The sequence below is a fragment of the Parasteatoda tepidariorum genome, chromosome 8 (assembly GCF_982258835.1).
Source record: "Parasteatoda tepidariorum strain Cologne lab strain chromosome 8, Ptep-v5.0, whole genome shotgun sequence".
In the NCBI taxonomy this organism is placed as follows: Eukaryota; Metazoa; Arthropoda; class Arachnida; order Araneae; family Theridiidae; genus Parasteatoda; species Parasteatoda tepidariorum.
The window spans coordinates 26,096,019-26,112,721 of record NC_141762.1 but is presented as its reverse complement, the minus strand read 5'-3'; the positions used below and the strand labels follow the sequence as shown (position 1 = coordinate 26,112,721).

The 16,703-nt window shown below is 28.6% G+C and overlaps 1 protein-coding gene across 1 annotated transcript; it reads right to left on the bottom strand.

Moving 5' to 3' along the window:
• Nucleotides 1-7,553: 7,553 nt before the first annotated feature.
• Nucleotides 7,554-9,791, bottom strand: wol (Dolichyl-phosphate beta-glucosyltransferase wollknaeuel). Its single transcript, XM_016048741.4, has one exon. The coding sequence runs from the start codon at nucleotides 9,669-9,671 to the stop codon at nucleotides 8,694-8,696; it is 978 nt and encodes a 325-aa protein (XP_015904227.1). The 5' UTR covers nucleotides 9,672-9,791; the 3' UTR covers nucleotides 7,554-8,693.
• Between the last annotated feature and the right edge of the window lie 6,912 nt (nucleotides 9,792-16,703).

Here is a 16,703-nt window from a genome sequence, read left to right as displayed (position 1 = left end):
TTTTAATAAATTAAATTTTTTTACAGTGATACTTCAAAAAAAAAATTTTTGAGAAACATATTATATATTTTTATAAATTTGTTCAGATTATAAAATACCAAGTACCAGCTTCTTTCCCTTTTTTTTAAAAAAAATTTGTGTCTATAAATTGAATTTGTGATAATTTTTTCTTCAGCTGTTATAAAATTAAACAAATTACTAGTTTGGGCAAATTAAGGAAAACTGATTTTACCCACCAGTACTTACCAGTATCAGTAAAAAAAAAAATTTTAAAAAATCTGTAAATAAAATGCCATTTGGTTTCGATTATCTAGTGGTGAGGCGTTTAAAGAATTGTCTGTATGTAACAAAATTATGAAGATTTCAGTGTTAAATACTCGGCCACTTTATAAAATATTCATTTGGAATCCCTGATATGCTTGTGCAGAAAAACCAAAACCTAATTTGTTATTATTGTAGAGCTGGATTATAAAAAATTTAAAAAGAGCGTGACAGAATAACAAACATAATTCCACCTGAGCAGTAGGGGCTCAGGGGGTAAAACGTACACCTTCCAATAAGGTGAGCCAAGTTCGAATCCCAACGATGGCTGGTCGATACGAATTCTACACCCGGCTAGCGTTGACTAACCACAGTGCTAACCTGAAATATTATCAGTGATAGGCGAGTCATAGATTTAAGTCCCCTTGCCATCAGATTAACAGTGGGAGATTTTCATGTTTTTCCTCTCCGTGTAACACAAATGCTGGTTAGTTCCATCAAAAAGTTTTCCCCGAAAGCAAATTTCCAGGAGTTTTCTTGTCTTCTGGATTGGGTTCAAAAGATTGGGTCGGCTGTTAAACGACTATTATAAAATAAAATAAGAACATATTTCCACTGAAATAGAATATTAAATGAGAAAATAAGTTTGATCATAAACTCATAAATAAGACACAAACATTCACCTAACTTTATTCAACAAAGAAATGTCGAAAGAAATATAAGTAGTTTTAGGTATTTTCTTTAATGACATTAAAATACTTTTTTTTTATTCATTAAACAATAAAAAATAATAAATCCTCAATAATAAACAAAAATATGGGAAAACATTAAACATGAAAGTTTTTTGCTTTAAATAAAAAAAACTTTTTACACTTTCATGAAAATGCGCTAAAACAGGCTCATGAAGCAAAAAGAAAGAATAAAAGTTTTTTACACTACGCATTAGCATGAATATTGATGTTATGACTTTAAAAAAATATACATGTAAACAGAAATACCATTGGATTCAATTTAATTTTAAAAAAATTTCTTATTTTGATGCTTTTATTTTACACCCTCTTTATGCTATTGAAATAAAAAAAGACCTTCTTTACAAAACTATTCCTATTACAACAACAACCTAGTACTATTTTAGCAGCTCTCTTTTAATTTGATGATCGTGTTCAGAAACAATTTTTTTTTCAATTGTTTGTGACTGCCATATGAAACTGAGCATCAATCGTATGTTTGAAAGTGTAAATTATGATATTTTGTCACAGTTTTTCTACATGTTAACTATAGACGGCTGTAGCCGTCATTTGCGCAAGACATTTTTTCCTTTCCTTTAACAAAAAAAAAAAATTTATGTTATCTAAAATGCTACATCTTATTTTAATGTATTACTGAATAATTAAGAAATATATGCATTAATATAATGTATTACTGAATAATTAAGAAATATATGCATTAATATACGTCATACAAATTATGTTCCTTTACCTCATTAATTAAAAATGTGCAGGACTGGGGAGTCATGAAAATTTTCGTGACCCGTATTTCCAAATAAACGAATCTTGTTGTTTCGATTGCCAAGGGTAATGCCAGCAAGCCTGATGGAGAAACCAAGCGAATTTTAAACCCATTCATACATCCACAGGTCGTAAATTTGACCTGAACCAGAGAACGATCAATCTCCAATTCAGTACCCGAAGTATTGATTTTTTATGGGAACTTAGAGGACACAACAGATTTAACGTACACTAGCCACCAATCTTCGGCCGGAGGGATTCGAACTCCCATTCTCAGGAACACGAGTCTAACATCCTACCAGTCAGACTATCCCGGTCCTTCAACGAATCTGATACTGAGGAATAGAAATTAGTTTCTAAAAAAGAGGTTGTGATTTACCCCAGTTTATAGAACATTTACAGATCCACTAACAGAGGTTTTTGTTTGAAACGGCGGACACTCAAAAGACGACTATAGCCGTCATTTGTCAAAAATCAGACAGCTATAACCATCATTTAGGACAACGTGTTAAACCCTCTCGCGCTAACTATGACAAATGCGTGCCAGCATGAAACGTTATCAATCAGAGTAAATAAGATAAAACTTATAACAAACAGTCCCGCACTGGACTGATCGTTATAAGACACTGTTCCCAGTAGATCACCGAAGTCAAGCATTACTGGCTGCGGTCAGTGTGCGGGTGGGTGACCACTTGGATTAGTCTGCATAGGAACCGAGGGTGTGCGGTATTGGTCCTCGTTAAACTGTTCTACCGTAAAGTGCCCAACTTCGTGTGCAGGTCGTCAGTGGCCCCCATCCCCCCAAAAAAAATTTGCTAACTTCCCCCTTCCATGTTAGCTTGTTCGAAATAGTGCTGCACCTGTAGTCAAGTTATGTATGCCTGAAAATGGCCAGTTGCTTCTTTTATTTATGTACGTAAAGAAAAATTCTCTCGTCTAAATTCCCCCCCCCCAAGCTTTAAGTGGGCGCATCGTGCTCCCACCTTCCCCCCTGATGGGGGCCCCTGCAGGTCGTCGGGCTACAGAAGCGGGGGTGCCATCCCCTCTGTAGAGGATCAAAATTGTGATGGCAAGTCTTCGGATCATCTTCAGGGATGTTTAACAGACCGTTGCCAATAGCCCATTGTGCAGCTCTAGTGCGACGTAAATGAACTACAACAATAACAAAACAAATTCTTAAGTAGTTTATTTGAAGGCGAGGTTATGATAGTTTGATTAAATTCACCACTTCCTAGCTCAATATAAATATTATATACTTACAATTAGAACACAAGTAAGACTCAAGCAAAACATTGCATAAAAAGTTAAGAGAAAAGAGATCCTCTGTACAATAGTGGGCACCAGCGACTGAACCATCTTGGAAGATGTGTAGATCAGTATGGGTATCAAGCACAATATCATTCCATACTCCTCTCCCTTCAAATCGGTTCTTTCGTGATGTTAGAGATGCATCAGATATGGATGCGTCCAGAATCACTGGTCAAACTAAAACTGTTCTTATCTGAAAAGAGTACTCGACCCATCTGCGCATCTGTCAAGTTGTGTTCCCGACACCAAATTAAACGGCTTCTCCGATGAACTGCAATTAATTGAACACACTGTACTAACCATCCTGCAAATAGACCACCCTTGTTCAGTCTCCTGGTCACTGTAAAACGCTATATCGGGCGTCCAGTACTTTACTGTGTGAGCTTATCTAATTCTGTACTTTTTTTCACAGTTTTTGCTTTAATCTATGTAGTACAAAGTATAACCTATCCTTCTTTTGGCAATTTTAAACAGTCACTAACTGTCTAACTGAACACAAAACTACAGAAAAATTGTTGAAATTTGTATGTGTGTCTAAGACTTTGTAGGTATATTAAGTAATGGTTCTTGAGTCTTTTGAATGCCCATCTATATTAAAATTACTTTATAATAATTAAAGGTATTATTTTAGTTTAATTCAAAAATTAAAATCAATTTTAAACTTATAACTTAATATGTGATGACAATATATGATTAAATCATGGTTGATTATTTATTTGTAATTCTAAGCTTGTTTGAACTTTCAGTTTAAATTAACCAATTTAAAGTGTAATAACAATACAAAGAAATAGCAAAAAGCATTTAGTTTCCTCGTAGAAATATTTCGATTTTATTCTTATATTTCTAAAATAATATAAAGCTATGACTAGACATTTTAGATTTAAATTTAACAAAAAAAATTTGAATTAACATCTCACGTTTCCACTTCTTTACATCTTCCTTCTATCATAGATTAAAAATACTTAAAGATGAAAGAGTTTTTGTTATAAATTTAACTACATTCTTTTGTTTCCGTTGTGCTAAAATAATTCAAAACTTAAAATACATTTGGCAAATTTTAATTACAAACAAAATACATATTTTGAAAGTTATACCACAGTAGAATAGCATTTACTTCTTAAATACAAAATCTATATAATTATTAGTTATGTGCAGTGAGCATAAAAAAAAAAAAATAACACCCTGATTAACTTATGATCAAATGATGGAATTTTCATTGGACTCAATTGTAATGGTTCACCGGGGTGATCTCAAATATACTACATATTAAGTTAGAATAGACAATATTTCCAGTTACAAAATCTAACACAAAAATTTCCTTTCTCCGAGTAATCATACTTTTTAGCCGAATCAACAGCAATCTGGTAAATATGGACACGAGAGCAGTTAAAAGTTTAGCCCACTCGGCGTTAATTTTAGCTTTTAGGTAATCTCGCTGAATCCACGGTTTGATCGAGAAATGTGGAGCATAGACTTGTCAGGCACAGGCATACAATTTTAAACCAAATTTATATGTTGTTTATTCATGAAGCGCTTTTAATTTATTTATAACATAAGTGAATCATAATACATTAGTAAATTTAAGCTCATATTAGTTTCAATCTATGTTTCTTAAGGAAGAAACAAAACAAAAATTATTTGTAACATTTAGAAAATCCTTAGATATGAGAGGGCCCTATGTGACATAGGCTATGCCTGTCAGGTCTTATGATAAATCAGGCACTGGCCATATCCCAAAAAAATTTGAATAGTTTCAGATAAATAGACTTTTAAAGAGGTCAAATATTTAAAATTTGATTTCTCAGGACCAATTTTGACCAAATTCAATTAGACCAATCTTGTTCAAAGATTATATTTTGCCATATTAAGATGATAAAAAAATTAGTATATCTTACAATTCAAAACTTTTTTCAACTATAATTAAATAAAATAATAACTAATATTAAAAATTATTTTTGTTGAGGAATTATCTTTAGATAAATTAATTTTATAATTGTGTGATAAAATTTTTCAATTCACCTACACAGTTCTTGAGATATGAGGAAAGAAGCAAAAAATAAAATTAACATTAAGGGGTACAAATTTTCGACCACTATCCTGAACGAAGTATGTAGACAATATTTTTCAGATTGTGGCTATCTTCTATACTTCGGGGGTAAAAAGAATAAGAAAGTATAGAAAGATATAGAAATATACTTTATATAGAAATATAGAGCAAAGAAATTATAGAAAAATTAGAAAGTATATCAAAAGGTCATCAATGAGCCAGCAAAGTATGATCATTGTTGGGACAATGATCACAAATCTAGGTAATTTTTACCAAACTTCCTTTCGCACCTTGGTGGATACGCATTGAATTTATGTTAAAAAATTATTAAAATTTCAAAGAATTAACTTACAAACAGGGTTCATGATTTTTTTGATTTAAATTGGATTATTTTTATTTAAATCAGATTTTTTTTTTATTCAAACACATTGTAAGAACTTTAATTTATGATTAAAAATACTTTATAAATGCTTAATCAAAATTAAATTAATATTAAGATAATATTACAGAAACTCTAACTTACTAATATAATTTTTCATTATAATACATAGCTTTGAATGCATAGCAACCATTTTGAAACAAATGCATGATTGAAATTTGAAGACTAGATGAAATAGAGAATTTAATGAAAGGGGTCTGTCTGGGTTTTTCTGAGAGATATTTATTTTGTGAAATTTTAGACATAATTTGAGAAAATTTATTCGTTTCTTACGAAACACAAAAATAAAATTTTTAAAAAATTTATTTTTTTCCTAAAGTTGAATTTGTGTAGGTACCCTAAGCATTAGCAAATTTGGCTTGGACAGACTCTTTATTTATTAAATTAAAGTTTCAATTTGCAAACCATAATTTTAATTTAAAATTGTGTTTTTTTTTCTCTTGATTTTTAATCTGACAAAATAAATGTAAGAGATGCAGTCATTCATCAAAAAATAAATATTTAATCTATATATTTTTATATTAAAATATTCATTTTTTAATTCTATATTTAAATAGATCAGCTAAGAAAATTTTTAAAAAAATCTATGCACTCATTGGAATTTTTTTTCACAAAATTTCTTTATAGGAAATCTGATAATGTCAAAGATTCTGTAAACATATTATGAGAAATAAACACAAGTTACCAGTTAATAACTCTATTGCCTCAAATAAAGTTTAAAAGGGAAGAATGACACTATATCAGGAAAAAATATCTGAATTCATTAGCCTTTTTCTTCTTTTTTTTTTCTATTTTTGGCATATTAGGGTAATTTCTTTTTAATATAACCTCGAGCTTTAGAAATATACATTTTCCACCAATAAAATATAATGTAGATTTTAATTCCATGCCATTTCAATCAAAAGGTAGAATTTTAATTAAGATTATTTGTATTTTCCTTTCGAAATTCATGTCTATTAATTACTTTCTATAGCTATGCGAGTCTATATTAAGACAGCATTAAATGTGTACTTTAATCTGTACTTTCAATCACAAGAATCAAAAGATTTTTTTAAAATGTAATTTCAAATGTGTTAGAATTTAACACACACCAAGAAAGAAAGTAATTTCATTAACTAAAATTAATTAACACAGCAATTTATTTAAAATAAATTTTAAAACTAAGAAAAGAAAATAATAAAAGTATCAATACTTTAAAACACTGTTTTTTAACTTTTAAAATCAATATATATATTGAAAAAAAAAATTTTTTTTTAAATCAATGATTTTTTTAAAAAAAATCATTTGATTTAAATCATGATTTAAATCGTGATTTAAATCGTGATTCAAATCAAACTGATTTAAATCAACGAACCCTGCTTACAAAAGCAATAAATTTAAAAAATTCTCTGATGAAATGCCAAAAACAATAAGAAAACATTAGGTACAATTTTAACTATTTCTGAATTTTTTTTCCTAGGAAATCAAGACTCCAAAGTACTGATTTTTTCTTTTTTTTGCTATTTGGTAGGTATAAGACAGTAAATTTTAAATCTAGTCGAATCAGAATTTCTTTTTTTGGCAATATTTTATTCTTTTTAAAAAGACATAATATAAATTACCTCTTTATTATACAATTTTAAGAAAAAATACTCTAAACAGACATTTATATAAATTTTTACAAATAGTTTTCCTTTAAAACTTCTACAGTTTTATACGGAAAAAAACGTAATTTTATAAAAAATATTTGATGATAAGATTAAAACTATTGTTAGTTCGGGTTGTATTGTTAGAAAAGAACTTTTATTTATTCTGTTGATTTCTTTCTTAACTAATGAAACATTGTATAATTTATTAGACAAATTCTATGTACGTATATCATTTAACAGCTATTAGGTTCAGATATTTCAAAGATATTTGCCCCCTTCTCTTTTATAAAAAAAAAATATTATTTTTAATAAAATATTATTTTTTTAGAAAACAAGTTTTAAAAGAACGAATGAATAATTCATTTTTCAAGATGTTAGTCAACTAAGAGCACACTTTAATTTTTAAGTAACGAAACTGCAAAAATACAAAATTATTTTAAAAAGACTTTTACATTCAACTTTTAAGTAGACATTAAGTAATAACTGAATTTTAATAAGCTCATGTATTGATACAATGTACTTATTATACACAAAAAATGTAAATATCTATCACAACCAAATAAAACAATTATGCATATGAAGTTTTTATAAATTACTTTCTTCAATGATGACAAATAAGATCTCGGTAAGTAGCATACATACAATATTCAAAATTAACAATCATTGATAATTCCATGCCACAAAACCTTACAGAATTTTTCTACTTGTGATCTGATAAGAAAGAAATCGTTTAAAATCTGGATCTGGTTTATATTATTTCCACTAATTAAAGAAGTTCACTATTGTAGAGAATTCTTTTAAATAATTTCCTATTGTAATACAGAATTTAATTGTCATCGTAAACTAAATGCCAAACTGCAATACATTAACTATGAGACCATATAAAAATATTTGATACAATTCTATAGCAGTTTTTCGAAGAAGAAAAAAATTAATATGGCAGATAAAATTGACATTTTCTTCTATATATGAACAAAAGAAACAGTAAAAATGATGTACAGACAAATTTGCTCTCTTAATCAAATACAGAATAAAAGGATGTTATGCACTACCCAAAATGCAAAATTTTTAGTGACGAAAAAAAAAAAGATTAACAACATAAATAATTCCAAAACAAAACCATTAAAGGGGATATTTCTGTATCGTGATCTGCTTCGCCAACTACAATCGCCAACGTGCCAAATAGATTTTAAACTTGTATCCAAAAAACATGTAGATGTTTGCTACGATTTATACCTTTCAAGTTGGTCCCATTCCATGATGACTTTTTTAGTTTCCCGAGGGACACTGCCTGGAAGTTTCCAAGACCTGACGATTATTTTACCTCAGATCACGATGCAGAAATCTCCCCCCATTACGCACAAATCCTTTAAAAAAATTTGAAAGGGAGCTTTTGATAATAAAAAATCATTACCAGTGCTGATAATGAAAACTTTGATACACAAAATCAAATATAAAAATAAATCTTCTAAACCTTTCATATTGTTGCACAATAATTAAACTCAGGAAAATTTTTTAGTGTCTTGTAGTTTCCAAATACCAGTTTGATATTTAATCCAAATCATCAGCAAATCAATACCCATTTGTAACCAACTCCAAAAAGGAACTAATTTTGAACCATCAATTTCTGTCCAATTTACAGCAACTTCTTTTATGGCCATAGTTTTTTTTTCAGCTATGTAGAGCAACTCTACATCAAAAGCCCAACGTTCTACGTGAAGTATTGCAAACAAAATGATTCCAGCTTCGCGAGTAAACATTTTAAATCCACATTGAGTATCCCTAACAGAGCGAACTGCAAATAACCATACCAAGAAATGGAAACCATACATTAAAATTGTTCGGAAAAATGACCGTGATGCTATAGCTTCTTTCTCAAGATGAGCTCTTGAGCCTACAACAATAGAATAAATGTTTTCTACAGTAGATTGCCTCATTTCGCTCTCCAATTTTTCAAAATCTTCGAACTTTGTTGCACCATCGGCATCAGCGAACAGCAAATATCTCCCTCGAGCATACAGCATACCAAGTCTAACAGCACCACCTTTACCACGATTTTTAACTAAGGTTAAAACTCTACACTTATCAGATCCATACTTTTTACTATATTCCAGACCAATTTCGGAGGTTTTATCCAAACTCCCATCATCAACAATGATAACTTCATATGAGAATTGCCGGTCTCTACGAGAGCGATTTTCCAGAAATTCCATACATTCATCTAACATCGGGGGAAGTCGATCTTGCTCATTGTAAGCAGGAACGATTACTGATAAATATAAGGAATATTCATCGAAGAGACCAGGAAATGGTTTTTTTGTTGGAACAGCAGAAGAAAAATCCATGTAATATTTCTCTTCATCGTAACGAATAATAGCCGGCATATTGTTGCGAGTAAGCTTTCTAAATATAAATAAAATGACAAAAATAACTATGAAACTGATCATAAAAATAATCATATCGGTAGAAAACAAAAGCATTTTGAGTTTATTTAATAAATAATATTAGATTTATCATCGCCGATGTTAGCTGACGTGTTTACAAAATTGACACTTAATCATTGTAACGCGGTTATAGTTAATAAAAATGTAAACATTATTATTACGTCTTTTATGGCTTCTTTTTGCCCGGAAAGGAACCAAGTTGTCTGAGCAAACTTTTATTTGGCTGAAATTTACACCACAGGTGAAAAATTCGCTCGCAAAGAAAACGGTCCCCACCGATTGATACGATAATGTGAATGTTATGAAAATGGTCCCTGTCAACTTTTAAAAGAGCTATTTCCTTTACAGAAAAAGAAAGGGAAGTTAGGAATTGAAGAAATATAAGAAAACCGCTGGAGGGGAGGAGCTGTCAGTTGTTTGTCTAAGATAGGTACTCTGACCGCCACTGAGTCTGCGTCAGTCTGGTGCTATGGAAACAAGAAGAGGGCATTTTAGGGAGAGTAGCTTCGATGAAGAGGTCTCCTGTTCTCTCGCCGAAACCAGTCTTAAAGAGGGACTCCGTACCCCTACTTAAAATAATCATACCTCGTTACCATAGTCACCGACACAGCTCCAGACGAATGTCTGGCAGAGTACCTATCTTAGACAAACAGTATGTCTCCCTCGCTAATTTTAACATTTCACATATTTCAAACAAATAAATAAAATTTTCATAAATTAAATTTAAAAACAAGAAATATATTTTCCCAAGCTGCATTATGCAGATGATATATGCACAAAGTTGATAGATGCAAAGCAAAATTAGTAATTCCTCTTCGCAAAACTTCATTTTTTTTTTGTTGAAAAATTTCACCATAAGTTATAATAATTTTGACTGCACATGAAACGAGATACTCTTACAGGAAAATTTTAATCGTGGCGCTCTTAAGAAATGCACAGTCTTAGCGCTTTAAATAAGTTTAACTAAATTTCCCCATAAAATCTTTATTTTCTACGTATATTTTGTAAACATCAAGTGTTTCGAGTCTATTTTCTTTTATACAACAAAACTACTAAGTTTCAGAAGTGTGTGAAAATAAAAAAGTGAAATTATACAGGAAATGGTGATTTTGCAACACTGCACTAGTAACCAGTTTTCTTGCTTTTATAATACATGATTTTCATCATTATTTTTAATCCACAGTTACTTTAAATTATCCACTACCTTCACTGACACTGTTTTTTATGTGATTCATTTATTAAGATACTTAAATTTCCATTATAGAAATTTTTAAAAATTGCATTATAATTTAAGATCTCCTAATTGTATAGATACATAATAATTATAATAAATAGATAAAATGAAACTAAAAAGTGCTTTAAGAGATAAAAAATTGTTATTTTATTAAATTTTTTTATATTCAAAAGTGGTAAATTTTTCGAAACAAAGTCGAATGCTACTAATTCTCTGAGCCTGACCATTTCTATGAACAGTTTAATGAAAGAGTCATACCTTAATTCTTATAATTGGGTATAATATGAAAAAAACACAACTAGAAATAACATTTACCATTTAGTTTAATTTATAAGCTGAGTTTTAAATATGTTTACTAAATTCGTAAACTTAGATAAAACAACAAAATTAATTATTTCAAAAGGAACTAGACTAATACAATTCCAACCTGCCGAGTAGCGACTTATAACAACACACTTCATTTAATGTTTACTTGTTGCTAGAAATCAGGTTCGCAGAAAATGCTGTTTACTAGTTAAATTTAGTAGGAATAACACGACCTGTGACATAGGCTATAGTATACCCAATTGGAACAATTCAGGAAAAATTGCCAGAGGAATATAGGTGACAAGGCTTACCAAAGAAAATTATTAAATTCTAGTTAAATAAATTCTTCTAAAGAATTTCACTGTATTTGGTAAAGCAGTTTCAAACATGCATGTTTGTAACGGTTTTGATGCGTCATATCCACTTCTTAAACTCAGCACAGCTTAATTTAAATATTTGACAGAACCTTTTATTAATAAGAATTTACATTGATATTTTGATGGTGGAACTAACTCCAAATATAAAAAAGTTTTTCTCCATTAGCTCTACCTTTAAAAATTAAATTTCATATTCTAACCACATGTCAAATGTGAAGGAGCTATGTATATATGCATTCACATATAATTCATACATGCACTGCATGTATAATTATACATGCTTGTTTCGAACAAAGTAAATTCGATTTCTTTTAATTAGATTTTACACCAGTCAAATAAGTTTAAAATTTTATCAGAATGAAACTAATGCTTGTGTGATTCACATCTCACCCAAATAAACCTTAAAAGAAACAACAAATAGAATAAGAGCTTGAAGTCATTAAAAGTGAACAGTATAAAAAATGCTCAAGAAATATTTTTTCGAAAAAAAAATATACTAAAACAAATAAAAAGAGTCATAACAGTTGAAATAAATTTAAAACGTAATATTTTTATTAAAATTCATAGGTGGAACAATTCCCTAAGCAAAGTCATTTAGTAAACTCAAACTGCCATCAACACAATGTTCACAAATTGGCTGCTTTATTTTTGTAATTTGTAAACTTTTTAAAAAGGCCATAAGAAAGGCTGAAGTAGTATGGTTATTTCCCACAATCCTTATTTGCACAATTCCAAAAATACCAAATGAATAGAAAATGTTTAAATGATACAGAAAATAGTGGATTCAAAAATTCATCTCATGCAAGCATATAAAAATTATAAAAAATAATCGGCCGAATATTAATTTCAGAAATAAAATGTCTAGACTTTTCCAGATATTTCAACACCCAATTTTATCTATGCACTGATATTTAAAGTCAGAAAAACGCTTAGGTATGTTAATGCAATTTTCTAGCTTTTTGTAGTTTGTTAGAATGCAGGTATTGTAGACTGTAGTTTTTCCTGACATTCAGTCAAAATCAAATTCTCTGACAAATCCAGGTTTCCCCTTAACTATGGTAACCCTGTATGTTTATTATCCAAAAGAAAGTAATAAAACATGCTCCAAAATGTGTTTGAAGTATATAAAGCTTTTATTTTGTTCATTAAAGTGCAATTATACAGAAGCGCATGCACTATTTCACATGCTTCACACAGAATAGAAATATATACAATCAAATCTACAAAGATAATAAGTAGGTACAATTTTAGCACTAACAACAAATTCACAACTCCAAAAAGAGTGCCAAAATTGGAACAATACTGTACAACATTAAATTAATTTAAATTATCAACAGATGAAATTCTCAAAAAGCTATTAATGGTGGGATTAGTGGAGGTTTGAAGAAGAGTCCACAACTTCTTTCAATAAATAAAAAGTTATATTACAGAGTTTAAATAGACAAGTAGAATAGTTCATGTTTGAAGTATTTTTTTTTTCTTTCTTTGCAGTCAACTATCTCACATTAATATTTTATTTACAAAATCCATTAACTTGTTCCTAACCACCAGTTTAACACCTTTTATTACAATATTTGATTCACTTTGTTTCCCGATTGTTAAAGTGAAAAATATTTCTCAACAAAGCTATGATGAACTACTATACATATTTGTTAAATGTATGAGCTTCAATATATTTACCCCATATAGAACAATAGAAAACCAATAAGTTGGTGAATTATATTTACAATATAACATCAAGAAATTCATCACCTAGACACACCAGCAATAAGCCAGATAGTGCAACTGAGATAAAAAGGATTAACTAGTTTGCTAAAAGAGTGAAAAATATCTGACACAAACACCTCACAAATGAAACATACAATGACATACATATACACCAAAGATAGGCAGATATTTTTCACTAACAATTTATCACAGGAAAAAAAAGAGCTAACAGGAATAGAAAAATTAAATTAGACATATTTGTATTAAACTGAGTTCTCTTAATTGCAAGTAAAAATAACCATATTACATTTAAGCAAAATGAAAAATACTTTTCCATTAAATTTGGTAAAAAAATAGGCTGTAAAAAAGAGAAAAAAACTTAAAATAATCGAATATAGTAAATCCTCGATAATCACAGAAGTTTTACACACAACAAAGAAAATTTAGGAATGAAATTTTAAAAGTTAACATAAGCTAATTGTTTTTATAGTTCATTGCTATTGTTCATAATAATTTAATTTCCAATTTAAAAAATTCATTTAATTTTCTGTAAGAATAAAAGTTAAAAATTCCCTTACATTTAGTAAAAGTTTTAATGCTAAAAAAAATGTCATACCAGTCATAATACATATTTGGCAGACAAAGAAGTGAAGCAAAAATAACTTATTTAAAACAACACATACACACAATATTTTTAAATTGTGATGTCATTTAAACAATGATATGCTTAATGAAATTTAGTTTTTAACATGATGGAATTATTATTTCAACAAGAAAAAAGATATAATATAAATAATAAATTTAATACAAATAAATTATAAACAATAAATATAATTTTAATAATCCGATAACAATCAGCATTTGCAACATAAACACAATAATTTAAAAACTGAAAAAACTTTCAAGCAATCTGATTAAGATGCTAATTTCGAAATTTATGTTTGTTCAAAAGGGGGGGAAATCATTTGTACTTGATCAAAATTAAGTTATTTCACACACATATTTGCTTTTGAATCATATTTTCATAATATAATATAGGATATCCTGTCATAACTTAATATAAGTTGTGTAAAAAAAGGAAGTGCTGCTGTTAGGTTTTCAAAGATCAGTGGTAAAATCTTACATGAATCTAAGAACAAATAATAGTAATTAAAACTAAAGAAAAAGAAAAAGAAAGAGGAGGCATAAAATTTTGAAGGCAAAATAACAATACAAAATAATGTAGAGTAACACACAAAACAATACAAAAATTTTAATAACAATGTAGTATAAAGACATTATAAGATGTGATTTTTTTTTTCTTTTCAAAATTTCGATGAGTTTTTACACAACAATTAGTAAACTATGAACTGTACCATACTCTATTTCAGTGAGTTGTTAGAAAAGTGCCATCAATATGCAAGATCAATAAACATCAATCAATTTACAGAGTGTAGAGAAAGGATTTTGTATTAGGGCAAAAGTTTTTCGGGGGGAAATTGAAATTTTTGGACATTATTTCAGATAAGCTCTCAAATTTTCTTATTGTGCTTTATAATCTAATAACTTGCATCAGTGAATTTTTCCATATTAATTTAAAACTTTTGTGAAATATGAATAAAAATAAGATTCTTAATATAATGTTTTAATCAATGCTATCATCCATCAGTATATTTTTTGAAAGAAAGAAAAATAAATTAGGAATATAGAGAAAAAAAATCAGAATTTTAATATAATTTTTACTATACATGATACTATAATTTTTTTTCTTCTGAACATAAATTTTGTCTAAAAAATTTCTTCGAAAGTGATCCATTGATATTTTTCAATGTATTATATAAACATTTCAAAGTGCAACACAAAACTTGTCTCCTCTAATTTTATGGAATGTTTATGAGTATAATTCAAAGGGAACATTTATACAAGCTAAGACTTATTCTCTTCATTTGCATATCACTACAAATATAATCATAGCTAAAACAAAATACAGTTGAATACAACTGTTAACATAATTTTAATAAAACTTCGAATTTCTTAAATGAACTTTAGAAGAAAAGTATCAAATGTAATTGATAAATTAGAAAACAAATGAAATAATTTAGTCACTTTAACAGTAATGTGATGTGATCAGGACAGAATATACAGATAGAAAAATATTGGTAGGGATATATATATATATCCCTACCAAACATACTTAAATAATTATAGTTAACGGATTGATTATGCGTAAATCACATCTTGAATTAAAATTTACTAGTTAGCAGTTTGATTAAGTATAAAACGCAATTTGAAATGAAATTTTATACTCACAGCAATAAAATCTATAAAATGTAAAAACCAAAATGATTTTAATGACTTTTAAGTTGATAGATTTTTTTATAAGTTAATATCTAAACACCAAAGAGTTTTCTGTATATTTATTAGTACAAAGATGAAGGGTACTACAATGCTAAATAATAAAAGGTTGTCTCCAAATTACAATGCCACAAGAACTGAATGCACCTAAGACGAGTCCTAAGGGGCAAAAATAACCAAAGAGTATGAGAAACTATAAGATCATTAGCAAACTCAGCTGCGAAACTTCTATTTATTTGAAAACGTGAGCGGTACGACTACTACAAACTACACTCCTTAGTACATCCCTCCAATACAACGACCGATACTCATGAAAACCAGTTTGCTAATCCAGCGACGTAATACTATTTTAACACCTGTTACACTTAACGATAACGTCTTGAATCTACAAGTGAATCATCTTGAATTTTTTAAGAAAATTCCAAAACTTTTGTTTTTTTTAAAGTAAATACTAGATTTTTTTTAAGTAGTAATAATTCAATAGCAATAGTTTATATGGTGTGATAATACTCAAAATTTATTTCTAACATATTAGTCATTGAAACTATGAAGGTCGCTTGTTGTTTTATTTTAGTATGAGAAAAAAAGGGACTTAACATTTCAACACATTATTAAACAATCGATTAATAACAATTGGAGATAAATAACCATTTAAAAACAGCGTTTTAAACCTTTTTATATACAAATGTCAAAAGGTATTTTTTATATTTACAAAATTAAATCACCGGGCTGTTTATCAATTACATTACAATTGTTTAACAATGTGTTGATATTTATAAGAAAAACTAAAAAGTAGAGTAATTTTTAAAAAATTTAATAATCCCAAAACATTTATAAAATATACGAGGAATTCTAAATCTTTTTCAGGTTGCATAGTCAGATTTTTCAACAAAAGACAAGCACCTTTTTAAGCACTCAAAAAATACTTTTAATACCCATCCAAAAGAAAAAAAAATTCATAGTTAGGATCAGAGCAGTAATAAAAAAATTAGTACTAAGTCAATAATCATAAAATCAATAAAACTTAAAAACATTTTCAAAAACTTTAGAGAATCATGATAAAATTTTGAACGACAATCGATACCGCAAAGAAAAAAAGTCTATTTTCAT